This window comes from Salvelinus namaycush, chromosome 3, assembly GCF_016432855.1.
Source record: "Salvelinus namaycush isolate Seneca chromosome 3, SaNama_1.0, whole genome shotgun sequence".
Lineage (NCBI taxonomy): Eukaryota > Metazoa > Chordata > Actinopteri > Salmoniformes > Salmonidae > Salvelinus > Salvelinus namaycush.
In genome coordinates this window covers 6,841,723-6,861,502 of record NC_052309.1, presented here as the reverse complement: position 1 = coordinate 6,861,502, position 19,780 = coordinate 6,841,723, and the positions used below count along the sequence as shown (strand labels likewise).

General features: G+C 40.9%; 1 protein-coding gene across 1 annotated transcript in view; it reads left to right on the top strand.

Moving 5' to 3' along the window:
• LOC120044770 (zinc finger protein 462-like) overlaps positions 1-19,376 on the top strand; it is a 34,463-nt gene extending 15,087 nt beyond the window's left edge. The window contains exons 7-12 of the mRNA XM_038989447.1: positions 12,704-12,956; positions 13,241-13,377; positions 13,822-14,045; positions 14,493-14,694; positions 14,926-15,055; positions 18,640-19,376. Of these exons, the coding sequence (XP_038845375.1) occupies positions 12,704-12,956; positions 13,241-13,377; positions 13,822-14,045; positions 14,493-14,694; positions 14,926-15,055; positions 18,640-18,868 (1,175 nt within the window). The 3' untranslated portion in view covers positions 18,869-19,376. The remainder of the gene's footprint in view (positions 1-12,703; positions 12,957-13,240; positions 13,378-13,821; positions 14,046-14,492; positions 14,695-14,925; positions 15,056-18,639) is intronic.
• The last annotated feature ends 404 nt before the right edge of the window (positions 19,377-19,780 follow it).

Here is a 19,780-nt window from a genome sequence, read left to right as displayed (position 1 = left end):
ATATTTTTTTATAACCCAACCCTGATCAGTACTTCTCCCTGACCTGTTTGGAAAGCTCCTGAGTCTTCATAGTGCCGCTTGCTTGGTGGTGCCCCTTGCATAGTGGTGTTACAGACTCTGGGGCCTTTCAGAAGAAGTGTATATATACTGAGATCATGTGACACTTAGATTGCACACAGGTGGACTTTATTTAACTAATTATGTGACTTCTGAAGGTAATTTGTTGCACCAGATCTTATTTAGGGGCTTCATAGCAAAGGGGTGAATACATATGCACCCACCACTTTTCAATTTTCAATTTATATTTAATTTTTTGAAACAAGTAATTTTTTTCATTTCACTTCACCAATTTGGACTAGTTTGTGTATGTCCATTACATGAAATCCAAATAAAAATCAATTTAAATTACCGGTTGTAATGCAACAAAATAGGAAAAACGCCAAGGAGGTGAATACTTTTGCAAGGCACTGTACAGGAGAACTCCTCTTTTAAAATAAATTATCTCCGTCCTGTTTAAAGTGAACTCTGGGGTAAAAAACAAAAAACAGGAAGAACACTCCCCTTGCCTTTTGAATGAGGAGAGGCGAAGGTCAAGAGCCATGCATCCTCCGAAACAACAACTCTGCCAAGCCGCACTGCTTCTTAAAACTTCTTAGGGCTGAGATCCCGGTAATGGGATCGATATGACAACAGCCAGTGAAAGTGCAGGGCGCCAAATTCAAAAAACAGAAATCTCATAATTAAAATTCCTCAGACATACATGTGTCTTATACCATTTTAAAGGTAATCTTGTTGTTAATCCCACCAAAGTGTCCGATTTCAAATATGCTTTTCAGCGAAAGCACCACAAACGATTATGTTAGGTCACACCAAACCACAATAAGCACATTTTTAAGATAGGAGTCACAAAAAGCACAAATAGAGATAAAATTAACCACTAACCTTTGATGATCTTCATCAGATGACACTCATAGGACTTCATGTTACACAATACATGTATGTTTTGTTTGATAAAGTTCATATTTATATAAAAAAATCTGAGTTTACATTGGTGCGTTACATTCACTAGTTCCAAAAACATCAAGTGATTTTGCATAGCCAAATCATAAATGTAGATGATAATACAAGTTATACACATGGAATTATAGATATACCTCTCCTTAATGCAACTGCTGTGTCAGATTTCAAAAAAACTTTATGCAATAATCTGAGGCGGCGCTCAGAACAATAGTCAAATTAGCCGCCATGTTGAAGTCAACAGAAACCAGAAATTACATGATAAATATTCCCTTACCTTTGATGATCTTCATCAGAATGCACTCCCAGGAATCCCAGGTCCACAATAAATGCTTGATTTGTTCGATAATGTCCGTTATTTATGTCCAATTAGCTACTTTGGTTAGCGCGTTTGGTAAACAATTCCAAAGTCACGAAGCGAGTTCACTAAAACCTGACGAAATGTCCAAAAGTTCCGTAACAGTCAGTAGAAACATGTCAAACGATGTATTGAATCAATCTTTAGAATGTTGTTAACATAAATCTTGAATAACGTTCCAACCGGAGAATTACATTGACTTCAGATGAGCGATGGAACGGAGCTCCCTCTCATGTGAACGAGCATGGTCAAAGAATGGCCACCTCATGGCAGTGGTGACTAATTCTCCTCTCATTCGGCCCCCCTTCACAGTAGAGTCATCAGACAAAGTTCTACAGACTGTTGACATCTAGTGGAAGCCGTAGGAAGTGAATACTCATTCATATCTCGCTGTGATTTCAATGGGATCTTGGTTGAAACTCGACCAGCCTCAGAATTTCCACTTCCTGTTTGGATTTCTTCTCAGGTTTTTGCCTGCCATATCAAATCAAATCAAATGTATTTATATAGCCCTTCTTACATCAGCTGATATCTGAAAGTGCTGTACAGAAACCCAGCCTAAAACCCCAAACAGCAAGCAATGCAGGTGTAGAAGCACGGTGGCTAGGAAAAACTCCCTAGAAAGGCCAAAGCCTAGGAAGAAACCTAGAGAGGAACCAGGCTATGAGGGGTGTCCAGTCCTCTTCTGGCTGTGCCGGGTGGAGATTATAACAGAACATGGCCAAGATGTTCAAATGTTCATAAATGACCAGCATGGTCAAATAATAATAATCACAGTTGTCGAGGGTGCAGCAAGTCAGCACCTCAGGAGTAATGTCAGTTGGCTTTTCATAGCCGATCACTAAGAGTATCTCTACCGCTCCTGCGGTCTCTAGAGAGTTGAAAACAGCAGGTCTGGGACAGGTAGCACGTCCGGTGAACAGGTCATGGTTCCATAGCCGCAGGCAGAACAGTTGAAACTGGAGCAGCAGCACGGCCAGGTGGACTGGGGACAGCAAGGAGTCATCATGCCAGGTCGTCCTGAGGCATGGTCCTAGGGCTCAGGTCCTCCGAGAGAGAGAGAAAGAAAGAGAGAATTAGAGAGAGCATACTTAAATTCACACAGGACCCCGGATAAGACAGGAGAAATACTCCAGATATAACAGACTGACCCTAGCTCCCCGACACAAACTACTGAGGGTGAGGCTGAGACAGGAGGGATCAGGAGACACTGTGGCCCCATCCGATGATACCCCCGGACAGGGCCAAACAGGAAGGATATAACCCCACCCACTTTGCCAAAGCACAGCCCCCACACCATATGAGTTCTGTTATACTCACAGACATAATTCAAACAGTTTTAGAAACTTCAGAATGTTTTCTATCCAATACTAATAATAATATGCATATATTAGCAACTATGACTGAGGAGCAGGCCGTTTACTCTGGGCACCTGTGTGTACCTTTCATCCAAGCTACTCATTACTGCCCCTTCAGCCACAAGAGGCTAACTTCTTACGGCTGAAATCCCGTTAACGGGATCGATTTGACAACAGCCAGTGACAGTGCAGGACGCCAAATTCAAACAACAGAAATCTCATAATTAAAATTCCTCAAACATTAACCTTTTATGGCTGCAGGCCGGTGTCGGGCTCAATATGACAACAGCCCGTCCAAGTGCAGGGCGCGAAATTCAAAAGATATTTTTTAGAAATATTTAACTTTCACACATTAACAAGTCCAATACAGCAAATGAAAGATAAACATCTTGTGAATCCAGCCAACATGTCCGATTTTTTAAATGTTTTACAGCGAAAACACCACGTATATTTATGTTAGCTCACCACCAAATAGAAAAAAGCACAGACATTTTTCACAGCACAGGTAGCATGCACAAAACCAACCAAACTAACCAAGAACCAACCAAACTAACCAAGAAACAACTTCATCAGATGACAGTCTTATAACATGTTATACAATAAATCTATGTTTTGTTCGAAAAATGTGCATATTTGAGGTATAAATCATAGTTTTACATTGCAGCTACAATCGGAAATTGCACCGAAGCAGCTAGAACAATTACAGAGACCAAATTGAAATACCTAAATACTCATCATAAAACATTTATGAAAAATACATGGTGTACAGCAAATGAAAGACAAACATCTTGTGAATCCAGCCAATATTTCCGATTCTTTAAGTGTTTTACAGCGAAAACACAATATAGCATTATATTAGCTTACCACAATAGCCAAAAACACAACCCATTTATCAGCAGCAAAAGTTAGCGATCGCAAGAAAACAGCAAAAGATATATAATTTTTCACTAACCTGGACAAACTTCATCAGATGACAGTCCTATAACATCAGGTTATACAATACACTTGTGTTTTGTTCGAAAATGTGCATATTTAGAGCTGAAATCCGTGGTTATACATTGTGAAAACTTAGCATCTTTTTCCCAGAATGTCCGGATATATTTCTGACACTCACCTATTCTGACCAAATAACTAATCATAAACGTTACTAAAAAATACTTGTTGTACAGCAAATGATAGATACACTAGTTCTTAATGCAATCGCCGTGTTAGAATTCTAAAAATAACTTCATTACGACATACAGCTTACGTTATAGCGACACAGCGCCAAAACTCAAGGCGGAAAACACAACAACACATTTTCGACAGAAATAGGAAATAACATCATAAATGGGTCCTACTTTGGTTGAGCTTCCATCAGAATCTTGTACAAGTGGTCCTTTGTCCAGAACAATCGTTGTTTGCATGTAGAATGTCCTTTTTCCCTCTCGAATTTGCAAGCAAAACTTGCCAAGTGGCGCGAAGCTCTCCATTGTCAACAAACTCAGAGAACGGAACACGCCAAAACTCCCGAAAAAATTTCAATAATCTGATTAAACTATATTGAAAAAACATACTTTACGATGATATTGTCACGTTTATCAAATAAAATCAAAGCCGGAGATATTTGCCGTCTATAACAATAGCTTTTCAGAAGCCAATGCGGAAGTCCTTTCCGCGTCTTCCTGAGCAAAGGAAATTGGGGTCCTGTCATTCCAAGCTCTCTCTTTTGACCATAGAAAGAGCTAGAGACCCCATTTCACCTCTCACAGCCTATTGACATCTAGTGGAAGGCGTATGAAGTGCATGTATACTAATAGATTTCAAGCAAACAATTAGGGAGGCCCTGGAATGGAGCCTCGATTTCCGATTTTTCACTTTCTGACAGGAAGTTTGCTGCAAAATGAGTTCTGTTTTACTCACAGATATAATTCAAACGGTTTTAGAAACTTGAGAGTGTTTTCTATCCAATAGTAATAATAATATGCATATTGTACGAGCAAGAATTGAGTACGAGGCCGTTTGAAATGGGCACCTTTTATCCAAGCTACTCAATACTGCCCCTGCAGCCATAAGAAGTTAAAGTATTATACACCATTTTAAAGATAAACTTGTTGTTAATCCCACCACAGTGTCCGATTTCAAAAAGGCTTTACGACGAAAGCACAACATATGATTATGTTAGGTCAGCGCCTAGTCACAGAAAAACACAGCCATTTTTCCAGCCAAAGAGAGGAGTCACAAAAAGCAGAAATAGAGATAAAATTAATCACTAACCTTTGATGATCTTCATCAGATGGCACTCATAGGAATTCATGTTACACAATACATGTATGTTTTGTTTGATAAAGTTCATATTTATATCCAAAAATCTCAGTTTACATTGGCGCGTTATGTTCATTAATGTTTTGCCTCCAAAACATCCGGTGATTTTGCAGAGCCACATCAATTTACAGGAATACTCATCATAAACGTTGATAAAAGATACAAGTGTTATGCATAGAATTAAAGATATACTTCTCCTTAAAACATTTTCTCAATAGGGGGTGCTGTTTTCACTTTGTAAAAATTTCGTTCCCAAATTAAACTGCCTCGTACTCAATTCTTGCTCGTACAATATGCATATTATTATTACTATTGGATAGAAAACACTCTCTAGTTTCTAAAACCGTTTGAATTATATCTGTGAGTAAAACAGAACTCAAGTTGGAGCAAACTTCCTGTGAGGAAGTGAGAAATCTGAAATCAGGCAGGCTGTTCTAGGGTCAGTTTATTAATTTGCATGTCTTCTATTGGTCGACATGCACTGCATACGCCTTCCCCTAGATGTCAGCAAATAGTGAGAATTGGAATGGAGTTGCTAGGCAGATCTGAGGCCATATAAGGGCTCTTGGAACCGGGGGTGCACTCTTTTCAACATTCGCCATGACGCAAGACAGACCTCAGGATGGCGTTCTGGAAAGCTCTCGTTATAGGCCTTAGATATATCCGGCTCTGATTTTATTCGATATAGGTGTTAAGAACGTCATAATGTAGTTATTTTAAACCGAGTTATATCATTTTATATCAGTATATTGCGATTTTCTGAATTTTCTTAGTGCTGCGTTATAGTGAGTTGGGCACGTCTTCGCCACATGGCTAATGTTTACTGCTAATTACAAAGTTGAAGGCGACAATCTACAACCGAGCAACGATTCTTTTGGACAAAGGACAACTTGCCCAAGATTCTGATGAAAGCTCATCAAAAAGTAAGAACTATTTATGATGTTAATTCGTTGTTCTGTTGAAAAATGTAAAACTCCTATTCCGCCATTAATTTCGGTGCGGTCTCGCTTTAACGCACGCTGTATGTCGTAGTAACGTTAATTTTAAAAATCTAACGCAGCGGTTGCATTAAGAACTAATGTATCTTTCATTTGCTGTCCAACCTGTATTTTTTAGTCAAGTTTATGATTAGTTAATGATTAGATTAGGTGCCTCTCCCAAGATTTCTCCCGACATTTTGTTGGCAGCTTGGCTACTATTCTCATTGTATAACCACGATTTGTGCCGCTAAATATGCACATTTTCGAACAAACTCTATATGTATTGTGTAATATGATGTTATAGGACTGTCATCTGAAGAAGTTTGAGAAGGTTAGTGAAAAAATTAATATATTTTGCTGGTTTATTCGTTATCGCTATTGTTGGCTTGAATCAATGCTGTTGTGTGGTTGGCTATTGTAGTAAGCTAATATAATTCTATATTGTGTTTTCGCTGTAAAACACTTAAAAAATCTGAAATATTGGCTGGATTCATAAGATCTTTGTCTTTCATTTGCTGTACGCTGTGTATTTTTCATAAATGTTTTATGATGAGTATTTAGGTAATTCACGTTGGTCTCTGTAGTTATTCTAGTTGCTTTGGTGAGAGTTGTGAGGGTGGCTGCAATGTAAAACTATGATTTATACCTGAAATATGCACATTTTTCTAACAAAACATATGCTATACAATAAATATGTTATCAGACTGTCATCTGATGAAGTTGTTTCTTGGTTAGTGACTATTTATATCTTTATTTGGTCGAAATTGTGATAGCTACCTATGCAGGAAAAAAATGGTGGGGAAAAAAAGTTGTGTCTTTTGCTATCGTGGTTAGCTAATAGAAATACATATTGTGTCTTCCCTGTAAAACATTTAAAAAATCAGAAATGATGGCTGGATTCACAAGATGTGTATCTTTCATCTGGTGTCTTGGACTTGTGATTTAATGATATTTAGATGCTAGTATTTACTTGTGACGCTATGCTAGGCTATGCTAGTCAGCTTTTTTACTGATGGGGGTGCTCCCGGATCCGGGATTGTGATGAAGTAGAAGTTAATGCAACTGCTGTGTCAGACTTCAAAAAAGCTTTATGGCAAAAGCACACCATGCAGTAATCTGAGTACAGCGCTCAGGCACAAAAACAAGCCATACAGATACCCACCATGTTGTGGAGTCAACAAAAGTCAGAAATAGCATTATAAATATTCACTTACCTTTGATGATCTTCATCGGAATGCACTCCCAGGAATCCCAGTTCCACAATAAATGTTTGTTTTGTTCGATAAAGTTCATCATTTATGTCCAAATACCTCCTTTTCGTTCGCGCGTTTAGTCCAGTAATCCAAATACACAACGCGCGAGCACTAAGTCCAGACGAAAAGTCTAAAAAGTTATATTACAGTTCATAGAAACATGTCAAACGATGTATGAATCAATCTTTAGGACGTTTTTATAATAAATCTTCAATAATGTTTCAACCGGACAATTCCTTTGTCTTTCGAAATTAAAAGGAACAGAGCTCGCTCTCACGGCCGTGCGCCTGACTTAGCTCATGGCATTCTGCCAGACACCTGGTTCAAACAGCTCTTATTCGCTCCACCTTCACAGTAGAAGCCTGAAACAAGGTTCTAAAGACTGTTGACATCTAGTGGAAGCCTTAGTGTAAATTTGGTCCGATTGCACTTCCTATCTTGGGTAGGCAAAGACTTGAAAACCTACAAACCTCAGATTTCCCATCTCCTGGTTGGAATTTTTCTCAGGTTTTTGCCTGCCATATGCATTCTGTTATACTCACAGACGTCATTCAAACAGTTTTAGAAACTTCAGAGTGTTTTCTATCCGAATATACTAATAATATGCATATCTTAGCTTCTGGGCCTGAGTAGCAGGCAGTTTACTCTGGGCACGCTTTTCATCCGAACGTGAAAATAGCGCCCCCAGCCATAAGAAGTTAACACACTGCTCGCTTAACCCAGAAGCCAGCCGCACCAATGTGTCGAAGAAAACACCGTACAACTGTCGACCGTGTCAGCGTGTATGCGTCCGGCCCGCCACAGGAGTGGCAGTCTGATGGACGAATCTGGGTTTGGTGGATGCCTAGAGAACGCTACCTGCCCCAGTGTGTAGTGCCAACTGTAAAGTTTGGTGGAGGATGGCTTTTTCTTTGCAACTCTGCCTAGAATACAGACACCGGACAGAGGAACTCTGCCTAGAAGGCCAGCATCCCGTAGTCACCTCTTCACTGTTGACGTTGAGACTGATGTTTTGCATGTACTATTTAATGAAGCTGCCATTTGAGGACTTGTGTGAGGCATCTGTTTCTCAAACTAGACACTAATGTACTTGTCTTCTTGCTCAGTTGTGCACCGGGGCCTCCCACTTCTATTCTGGTTAGAGCGGGTTGGCGCTGTTCTGTGAAGGGAGTAGTACACAGCGTTGTACAAGATCTTCAGTTTCTTGGCAATTTCTCTCAAGGAATAGCCTTCATTTCTCAGAACATAAATAGACTGACAAGTTTCAGAAATAAGTTCTTTGTTTCTGGCCATTTTGAGCCTGTATTTGCCATTTTGAGCCTGTAATCGAATGGAATGAACAGCTTATGAAGCTCTCTTAGCCTATCCTGTAGATCACATATTGAAAACAAATAATCTGAACATTGTGTCAGTACAAAACTCTCCACATATTTTGGAATTTCTTTGCATCCTTGACAATCTCTAATCAATATCCAAAAAGAGCATACGTTTCTTTTGTGCCACTAATGTGAGGGGTTATGTCAGGGGAAACGGTGTTGCAGTAGTCTAGTGCGTGGTTCTGGAATAATGACAAGAGAACCTGGGCGGCTTTGTGTTCACATTGCCCACAAAAAAAGGGAACAGGACTGTGGAATTCAAGCTAACTGAACTCAGACCACCTCTCGAGATGGTCTCCGTTTGGTTCACTTCGGGGGCTCTTTTGAGGGCTCTGAGTTCTGTAGGAGTGTTCACACTGCACACAAAAATTAAGCGAACCGCACTGAATTCACAAAAATATTCTGAAAAGGAACAAGTGTGAAAACACCCTTTACAAAAGGCCCCAAGTAGTAGTATTAATAGGTTTTATTGGTTTATTGCAATCATGGACTGAATTGTACACAAATGTACAACACAGTTAACATCAAATAGTAAATTCCTAAACGAACACAATATATACAGAACAATAATACTACAAAGACAATATTTGGGGTTGGGTGCTGTTGACACAAATACACATTTTCAATTACAACCAGTACAAGCCTCATTCATTTCAAGGCTGGCGAGCATCAGAACTCAGCAGGGCAGCCCTTCTCACCGCTAGGGGAAACACTGGAATAGGAGCATATGGTCTCCCTCTGAAATCCCAGGATTCACATTGTTAGACCTGATCAAACAGAATCCACCTTTCTTTTTGTGCCCATGACTGGTTCCAGAAGGTGTTAAACTAGCGTGTCAGGTGCCTGGCCCTCCAACCGACCGCCCCGCTCTGTTCTAGAATGTTCTTGGCAGGTGTCATCTAGCTGTGGGCACAATGGAATTTTCCCTCTAGGAGGAAGTGGAACACCGAGAGCAGAGCAGAGAAGCACTGTGGAATGCAACCGCCATGTCACCATTGGCTACAGCAGACCATTGAGGGGGAACAGAGCAGAACGTTAGCAGTTCTAAATGTTACAACTAGTAGATTTTTACAACTAGTGTTTGTGCTGTCTTGTAGTTAGGTGCAGGGTTTTCCTATGAAAGTTATTGACTGTTGAATATCTGTGGTCGTCATGATACTAGTGTAAAAATATTTCACTTGGCTGAAAAGTCCCCAAGGAGTCTGCTGCTTCCTTCCTGCTTCACAGGGGTTCAGCACGGTTCAACAGCTCTTGGGCAGAACTATTGGCTTCTGTTACTACCATTTAAGAAGGCAGATTACTACTTTCTCAAAGGATTTGACTGTACCTGCCATCTCATCTACATATTCACTGGCTTCGTCTTGCTACTGTGCTGAATGAGGCATTTTTCACATGCAGACATCCACCGTGGTTGTGGTGCCAATCACATGCACAGTTCTGGGATGTTACAGTACACACTAAAAACAAATGCTTCTATATAGTGCCAAATAAGGGTTATTTGGCTTGTTACCACAGAGGATCCCTTTTTGGTGCTATATAGAACCTTGTATGTGTATGTGAACCCTTTGGGATTATCTGTATTTCTGCATAAATTGGTCATAAAATTAGATCTGATCTTCATCAAAGTTACAACAACAGACAAACACAGTCTGCTTAAACTAATAACACACAAATTATTGTATTTTTCTTGTCTATATTGAATACATAATTTAAACATTCACAGTGTAGGTTGGAAAAAGTATGTGAACCCCTAAGCTAATGATTTCTCCAAAACGTAATTGGAGTCAGGAGTCAGCTAACCTGGAGAACAATCATTGAGATGAGATTGGAGATGTTGGTTAGAGCTGCCCTGCCCTATAAAAAACTCTCACAACATTTGAGTTTGCTAGTCACAAGTGTCAGGTTTTGGCCAGGACTGTTCAGGTTTTGGTCACTAGATGTCCCCATTGCACCTTTTTTGAACCTTTTGTTTTTTCCTTGCTCTAATTATTGTTTGCACCTGTGTGTCGTTCCCTTGTTGGTATTTAAACCCTGTGTGTTCCTCAGTTCTTTGCTCAGTGTTTGTACGTTAGCACCCAGCCCCAGCCATGCTGTTAACTTTTTCTCTTGTTGGATTTTCCAGAAGTTCTCTGGTTTTGTTCTTGTTTATTTTGGATTGGTCTTTTGAGGTTTGTTTTTTCCCTTGCTGTTCTTACCACTTTGTGGATTTTCTTTGTATTTTGGAAGATATCTATTTTTGTCTCTTGGCTTTTCTTTTGACGTTGTGGATTTATATTTTTGCCGGAAGATCTTTCCTTTGATTAAACCACCGTCTCTAGTACTGCTGTGTCTGCCTCATCTTCTGGGTTCTGCCGATTATTAGTGACTGTTTCTCACACCGGGTCCTGACAACAAGAAGCATTGCCTGATGTGAACCATGCCTCGAACAAAAGAGATCTCAGAAGATCCAATTGTTGACTTGCATAAAGCTGGAAAGGGTTACAAAACTATCTCTAAAAGTCTTGATGTTCATCAGTCCACGGTAAGACAAATTGTCTATAAATGGAGAAATTTCAGCACTGTTGCTACTCTCCCTAGGAGTGGCCGTCCTGCAAAGATGACTGCAAGAGCACAGAGCAGAATGCTCAATGAGGTTAAGAATAATCCTAGAGTGTCAGCTAAAGACTTGGAGAACTCTCTAGACTATGCTAACATCTCTGACGAGTCTACGATACGTAAAACACTAAACAAGAATGGTGTTCATGGGAGGACACCACGGAAGAAGCCACTGCTGTCCAAAAAAAACATTGCTGCACGTCTGAAGTTCGCAAAAGAGCATCTGGATGTTCCACAGCGCTTCTGGCGAAATATTCTGTGGACAGATGAAACTACAGTTGAGTTGTTTGGAAGGAACACAACACTGTGTGGAGAGAAAAAAGGCACAGCACAACAACATCCAAACCTCATCCAACTGTAAAGTATGGTGAAGGGAGCGTCGTGGTTGGGGGTTGCCTCAGGGCCTGGACAGCTTGCTATCATAAACTTAAAAATGTATTTTTCTTTCGATCAAGGCATTTTGCAGGAGAATGTAAGACTCTGTCCACCAATTGAAGCTGAACAGAAGTTGGGTGATGCAATAGGACAACGACCCAAAACACAGAAGTAAATCAACAACAGAATGGCTTCAACAGAAGAAAATACGCCTTCTGGAGTGGCCCAGTCAGAGTCCTGACCTCAACCCGATTGAGATGCTGTGGCATGACCTCAAGAGTGGTTCACACCAGACATCGCAAGAATATTGCTGAACTGAAACAGTTTTGTAAAGAGGAATGGTCCAAAATTCCTCCTGACCATTGTGCAGGTCTGATCCGCAGCTACAGAAAACGTTTGGTTGAGGTTATTGCTGCCAAAGGATGGTCAACCAGTTATTAAATCCAAGGGTTCACATACTTTTCCCACCCTGCACTGTGAATGTTTACACACTGTGTGTTCAATAAAGACATGAAAACGTATACTTGTTTGTGTGTTATTAGTTTAAGCAGACTGTGTTTGTCTATTTTTGTGACTTAGATGAAGATCAGATCAAATTTTATAACCAATTTATGCAGAAGTTCAGGTAATTCCAAAGGGTTCACATACTTTTTCTTGCCACTGTAGCACCAAAAAAGGGTTTCGCTATGGTTACAACACACTCCAGATCCATTCAGATTCTGAAGCCATGTTTACTTTTATAGCTCTTTGGGTGAATCCTCACAGCCTGTTTGAGTTCCTGACAGGGTGTTTTCTCTGTTAATAACTAGTAGATGATTAATTACTACAGTATAAAAAAGGAAGTTACTGTAAGGCAGTATTTCTTCATGATTTTTATCCATATGGTCCTGTGTGGCTTAGTTTGCATTGGCGTAGTACTAGCAATGCCAAGGTTGTGGGTTCAATTCCCGGGGGATCACACACACACAAAAATCACTAATTGTACTGTAACTGTGCTGTGAGTCACTTTCAATAAAAGTGTCTGCTGAATGGTAGTGTATTATACGATATACACACTCAGCCCCCACTCTCTCTTCCCGCACTCTAGACGCTGGGTATCTGCATGAGACGGCGGACGTACGGCAGCAGCTCAGTCACTATCAGCTAGCATCTCGTAGTCATGTGACCACCGCCCCGGCCCAGGGCGCGACCTCCGACACGCGTCCGGATGGCATCCTGACCTGTGAGTTCTGTGAGTTCAGTTCGGGGTACATGCAGAGCCTGCGCCGCCACTACAGAGATCGACACGGAGGGAAGAAGCTGTTCAAGTGCAAGGACTGCTCCTTCTTCACCTGCTCCAAGTGAGAAAATGAATGATACTGTGACAACAACTTTGTCTTTCCTTGAGTCCTCACGTCCTCTTTACTCCTTAAACCGCATTGGAGGAGAGGATTCAAGGTCCCTCGCCTCGGAACCCTCTCAAATACATGTTGACAAAATGGAGAGGAGAGTGGACATGAGGAATCAAGGAAAGACAAATTGTCTTCTTTTTGGGGGAGTTTTATGATGGTTGCTTGGCAACTGATTGTGCTGGTTGTTTTCTTCTGTCCGTTGGGCCTCACTGCATCTGTTCGGTTCCTCTCAGGTCAGCATTCACCATGCATGTGGAAGCAGGACACACCGTGGTTCTTGAGGAGGGTCACAAAGACCTACGCTGTCCACTCTGTCTCTACCACACCAAATACAAGAGCAATATGATCGACCACATCGTCCTGCACAGGGGTAAGCCATAGTTTATCTGCTCAAATATTGATAAGACAATTCAGAGGGAAATAACTCTTAGTGCCAAGTGTCATGATCTTATTGAGCTTAAAGTCACAGCTGTACTAGTCTCGGAGTTCCGGGACATTACACTGTATTGTCGCAAACCAAAGTGATTAGCTACACTTACTAAGATACAGTGGAGGCTGCTGAGGGGAGGACGGCTCATAATAATGTCTGGAATGGAGCAAATGGAATGGCATCAAACACCTGGAAACCATGTGGTTAATGTATTTGATACCATTCCACTGATTCCGCCCCAGTCATTACCAGGAGCCCATCCTCCTCAGGTCCCACCAACCTCCTGTGCTAAGATATGACTTCACAGTTGTAAGTGTTATGGTGTTTACACAATAGTCATTATCTCGTTCTTTCTCTCTCCCCTCCTCTCCCTCACCCCCACAGAGGAGCGCGTGGTACCCCTGGAGGTGTCCCGCTCCAAGCTGTCTCGCCACCTGGCGGGCGTGGTGTTCCGCTGCCACAAATGCACCTTCACCTGCTCCAGCGACCAGAGCCTGCAGCTGCACGTCACCAAGCACAACGAGATGAAACCCTACCAGTGCCAACTGTGTTACTACGACAGCAGGCAGCGCTACCAGCTGGAGGAACACCTCCGAGACGAGCACAAGGTAAGTCAGACTCAGAACTACAACTCCCATCATGCAGCCTGTCTGGCTGGCATATATGCAAGAGACTTCATCCTGTCAATATGGGAAGTGTGTTGATATTATAGTATAGTCTTGTTTTCACTCTGTGGCACACACCCCTCCACGATGTGGTCTGAACTCCAACTCCCAGCATGCCCTGCCTTGACACATGCTCTTCCTGTTTATCTTTTTTTTTTACTTTGGGGTAGCCTACACATCAATCTTTAATTCAGTTGTACGTGTCCTGGGGATGGGTCGGCTTTAAAAAATTACCTACTTGCTTTTAAAATAGGCAGTTCTCTAAGGATGTCATCCTGAGAAAATCACAAGATCGTGCCAACTTGTATACAATTCTGTATACAAGTAAACAACAACTTGACAGCAGTAAGAACATACTGATGATACCTCTGTCTTTCTCTTGTTGATCAGGTGATCCGTAACTTTGAGTCGATGGGGCGGGTCAATCTGGATCAGCTGGATGCATTAAAGGAGATTCGCAGTAGCGCCGAGGAGGAAGAGGAGAGAGAGGAGGATGGAACGGTCATGGAAGAAGAGATGATGGAGGAGAGAAGAGATGAAGAGCTAGAGGAGGAAGAGGAAGGGGGAGTGGCAGAAAAGCCTTTTCCTAAAGGTAAACAAGAATCTTTGAGCTGTGTTCATTAGGCACTAAACAGAAGAAAACCGACTGAATCAGGGAGGGACTGTTTCAAAACGTTTTGTTACATGTGCCCTAATGAACACAACCCTGTTACTGGCCCTGTCACTGATCAGTAATGTGATGTGACTGGGGGCCTGTTATATCTGTCTTTGCTGTATGTCTGATATTAACCCCTCATCATGCTAATCGCTGTCTGTCCCCCAGATGTCCCTGTGGTTTCCCCTAGCAGCAGCAGTGTGTCTGCCTCCGCTGAGAAGCGTTTCCCCTGTGAGTTCTGTGGTCGTTGCTTCAGCAACAACATAGAGTGGGAACGCCACGTCCTCCGACACGGAATGTGAGTCCATAGAGATACATTATAATATCTTATATTAGTATTTAGTTCTGTGCTCCCCCCCCGCTAAGCATTTACCGACAGCAACGTCTTTTTTTGGTGCAGTCTGGCCCGGCCTTGATTTTAATGTCCAAGGACGTAGATTCTTAGTCCGGACCAGACCAAATCTGAACCAATCATAGACGTTTATGTTTGATTCAGAACTGGTCCGGTCTGGCCTTTATTTGGCCCAAACGTAGACGTCTATAATTGGTTCAGATTTGGTCCTGACCAAAAAGCAATCATAGACATCTGTTTCATAAGTTTGGAGGGTACAGTACAATATAGTAGAGCACAGCAGAGTACAGTACAATACAGTACAGTGCACAGTACATCAGAGTACAGTACATCAGAGTACAGTAGAGTACAGCAGAGTACATTACAGTACACAGTACAGTAGAGCACAGCAGAGTACAGTACAATGCAGTACAGTGCACAGTACAGCAGAGTACAGTATAGTACAGTACAGTAGAGTACAGCAGAGTACATTACAGTACACAGTACAGTAGAGCACAGCAGAGTACAGTACAATATAGTACAGTATAGTACAGTAGAGTACATTACAGTACAGTACACAGTACAGTAAAGCACAGTAGAGTATAGTACAACACAGTACAGTACACAGTAGAGCACAGCAGAGTAGAGTACAATACAGTACAGTAGAGTACAGTAGAGCACACTACACAGTACAGTAGAGCACAGCAGAGTAAAGTACAGTACACAGTACAGTATGGCACAGCTTAGTACAGTACACAATACAGTAAAGAAAAGTGTATTACAGTACACAGTACAGTACAGAAAAGTATAGTATAGTATAGTAGAGTAAAAATATATATATAAATATAAAATACAAAAAATGTAAAATAAAGTAGAGTGAAGGGGAGAGTGGGGTATGTTGAGCCATTTTTTACATTCAGCATCACTTTATCAAGGGAAATATAGTATTCTTTCTAATAAAGATATCTACACATATTTCTGGATGTTGTGTATCCCTAGAAAAAATCTGAGTTCTTGTAAACATGACTGTTTTGAAAGCATAGTTTGTCCAAAACAAAGGGGTATGGGGTAAGTTAAGCCGCCTACACATTTATGTACTGAATGAAATATTACCACTACCTTTTTAAAACTATGTCTATATTTTTTCCCCAAACACAATTCAACACAATCACTTTTTTTGTATTTTAATAATTTTAAGCATCTTTGAACAAATAACAAACACTTTGTACTTTTGTAAACACTTTTAACATTGGCTAATATATCCCAGTAATAATGCCTTGCATTACGCTTGGGAAGAAAACACTTGAATTTGCTCAACTTGCCATTGGCTCAACCATTGGGTCAACTTACCCCAAGGCCATTGGCTCAACTTACCCCATGGCCATTGGCTTAACTTACCCCATGGCCATTGGGTCAACTTACCCCATGGGTCAACTTACCCCACCTGACGCAACTTGCTTACCACTTTTCCATGTGGTTTCTTCCTTCACAGACTAAATGAAAGGATGACCTTATTCATTTTATGTATGGTTTCCTAGAAACAAGGGTGGTTCAACTTACCCCTTTGGTTCAACTTACCACACCCTCTCTACTGTATTGTACCCTACTTTACTCTTAATGGATATCATAAGGTGAATGCACCAATTTGTAAGTCGCTCTGGATAAGAGCGTCTGCTAAATGACTTAAATGTAAATGTAATGTTAATGTACTCTACTCTATTGAATTAAACTCTACTGTACTGTACTCTTCTGAATTAAAGTTTACTGTACTGTGCCATACTGTACTGTGCTCTACTGTGCTAAACTGTACTGTACTGTACTGCGATGTTCAAATTGATGAAACATAGCATAGACGTCTATGATTTGTTCAGATTTGGATCTGGTCCATACCAACCAAATATGTACTTGTTTGGGGCGGGGCTCATTAGAATAATACCCGGCATGCTTTGCAAGTGTTTGTTTTTACATTTACATTTTGGTCATTCAGCAGACGCTCTTATCCAGAGCGACTTACAGTCAGTCCATTCAACTTAAGTAGATAAATCACAAAATATCACAGTCATAGCAAAGAATAGCACATTTTAAAGCTTTTGAAAAAGCTCACATAAATAAGTGCATGTGACAGAATAAATATTCTGTTGTAATCTTGAATTCCTTTTTCATATAATAAATGTTGTGATATAATGCATACTTCATTGAGAATGTACACTACCGTTCAAACGTTTGGGGTCACTTAGAAATGTCCTTGTTTTTGAAAGAAAAGCAACATTTTTGTCCATTAAAATAACATCAAATTGATCGGAAAACACAGTGTCTGTGTTCTTTGCAGAGTTTCAAAAAAAAAGCCATATGTCAGACTGGCCAATAAAAAGAAAAGATGGGCAAAAGAACACAGACACTGGACAGAGGAACTCTGCCTAGAAGGCCAGCATCCCGGAGTCGCCTCTTCACTGTTAACGTTGATACTGGTGTTTTGCGGGTAATATTTAATGAAGCTGCCAGTTGAGGACTTGTGAGGCATCTGTTTCTCAAACTAGACACTAATGTACTTGTCCTCTTGCTCAGTTGTGCACCGGGGCCTCCCAATCCTCTTTCTATTCTGGTTAGAGCCAGTTTGTGCTGTTCTGTGAAGGGAGTTGTACGAGATCTTCAGTTTCTTGGCAATTTCTCACATGGAATAGCCTTCATTTCTCAGAACAAGAATAGACTGACGAGTTTCAGAAGAAAGTTATTTGTTTCTGGCCATTTTGAGCCTGTATCGAACACACAAATGCTGATGCTCCAGATACTCAACTAGTCTAAAGAAGGTTTGTTTTATTGCTTCTTTAATCAGAACAACAGTTTTCAGCTGTGCTAACATAATTGCAAAAGGGTTTTCTAATGATCAATTAGCCTTTTAAAATGATAAACTTGGATTACCATTGGAACACAGGAGTGATGGTTGCTTATAATGAGGCACTGTACGCCTATGTAGATATTCCATTACAAATCAGCCGTTTCCAACTACAATAGTCATTTACAACATTAACAATGTCTACACTGTATTTCAGATCAGTTTGATGTTATTTTAATGGACAAAAAAGGTGCTTTTCTTTCAAAAACAAGGACATTTCTAAGTGACCCCATACGTTTGAACGGTAGTGTATATGCATATGAAGTTGGCCATAGAATCAATGACTGAAAAAATAAGTATTTTCAACGTCTGTTATTAACGTCTTTTCAATGTCCGGAAAATATGTATTTTCACCTTTCATTCCGCACCTGAAATGCACCCGATTTCAATGCCCTGTAGAATATGTATTTTCAACGTCCGGAAAATTCATATTTTTAACTTTGATTCAGCAACTAGATGTCTAAAAGACATATTTTCAACGTAATTTTGTTTACTAGGATTGCATCCCTCTCTTCTCCTTTCCCTGTCCCATCTCTCCCGTCTCTCTCTCCATTCCTACTTCTTTCCCTCCCGCTCAGCCTCTTCCTTCAGCATGTTTTCCCCCAGTATGTTCCTATGGTGATGAACACTGACCTTTCACCCTCTCATCCCCATGCAGGACTGTTACCAACAGCAGAACAACAGACACTAGCACCACTCCAGCAATAGACACCTCAGCTCAGCTTCTTATTGGCTCGTTGGATGTCGTGACAATGACCGATAGAGGGATGGACCTATCCAGCAACGGCATGGAGGTGGAGAGAGGATATGCCTCTGACGTATCACAGAGTAGTAAAAATCAGAATGAGGAAGACAAAGAAATACTTGAGACCAAAAATGACCTATAGGAAGAGAGGGAAGAGAAGAGAACTGTGGCCTAACATTGTAGTCACTGTGCTAGAGACCATAACATTAGGTTTTATGGATATTGATGTTGGGTTGGGTATCAAAAATAGGCTGCAAAAAAAAAAGTCAAAGGAATTATCACCTTTTGGAGCATTGTTAGCTTTTAAGTGTAACATATTGGAAACAATAGGTTGTGTTCAATGATTTATATATACACTAGATGACTGACAGGGAGCGCTGTTTTGAAGCCGCCGTACCTCCATCTTGGCTCTCCCCCACCATTGTGTTGATGCCACCGCGCCTCCATCTTGGAACTCCCCCACCATTGAAAAAATATTTTGGAAGCTATAGAAATGCATTTATAAAGTCTACATTTGTTTTTGCCACGTTTATTCTATACTGAACAAAAATATAAATGCAATTCAACGATTGTACTGAGTTACACTTCATATAAGGAAATCAGTCATAATAAATTAGGCCCTAATCTATGGATTTCACGACTGGGCAGGGCCCACCCACTTGGGAGCCAGGCCCAGCCAATCAGAATGAGTTTTTCACAACAAAAGGTCTTTATTACAGACAGAAATACTCCTCAGTTTCATTAGCTGTCCGGGTGGCTGGTCTCAGATACTCCCGCAGGTAAAGAAGCCGGATGTGGAGGTCCTGGGCTGGCGTGGTTACACGTGGTCTGCGGTTGTGAGACTGGTTGAACGTAATGCCAAATTCTATAAAATAACCGTATGGTAGAAAAATTAACATAACATTCTCTGGCAACAGCTCTGGTGGACCTCTGGCAACAGCTCTGGTGGACATTCCTGCAGACAGCATGCCAATTGCACGCTCCCTCAAAACTTGAGACATCTGTGGCATTGTGTTGTGTAACAACACTGCACATTTTAGTGGCCTTTTATTGT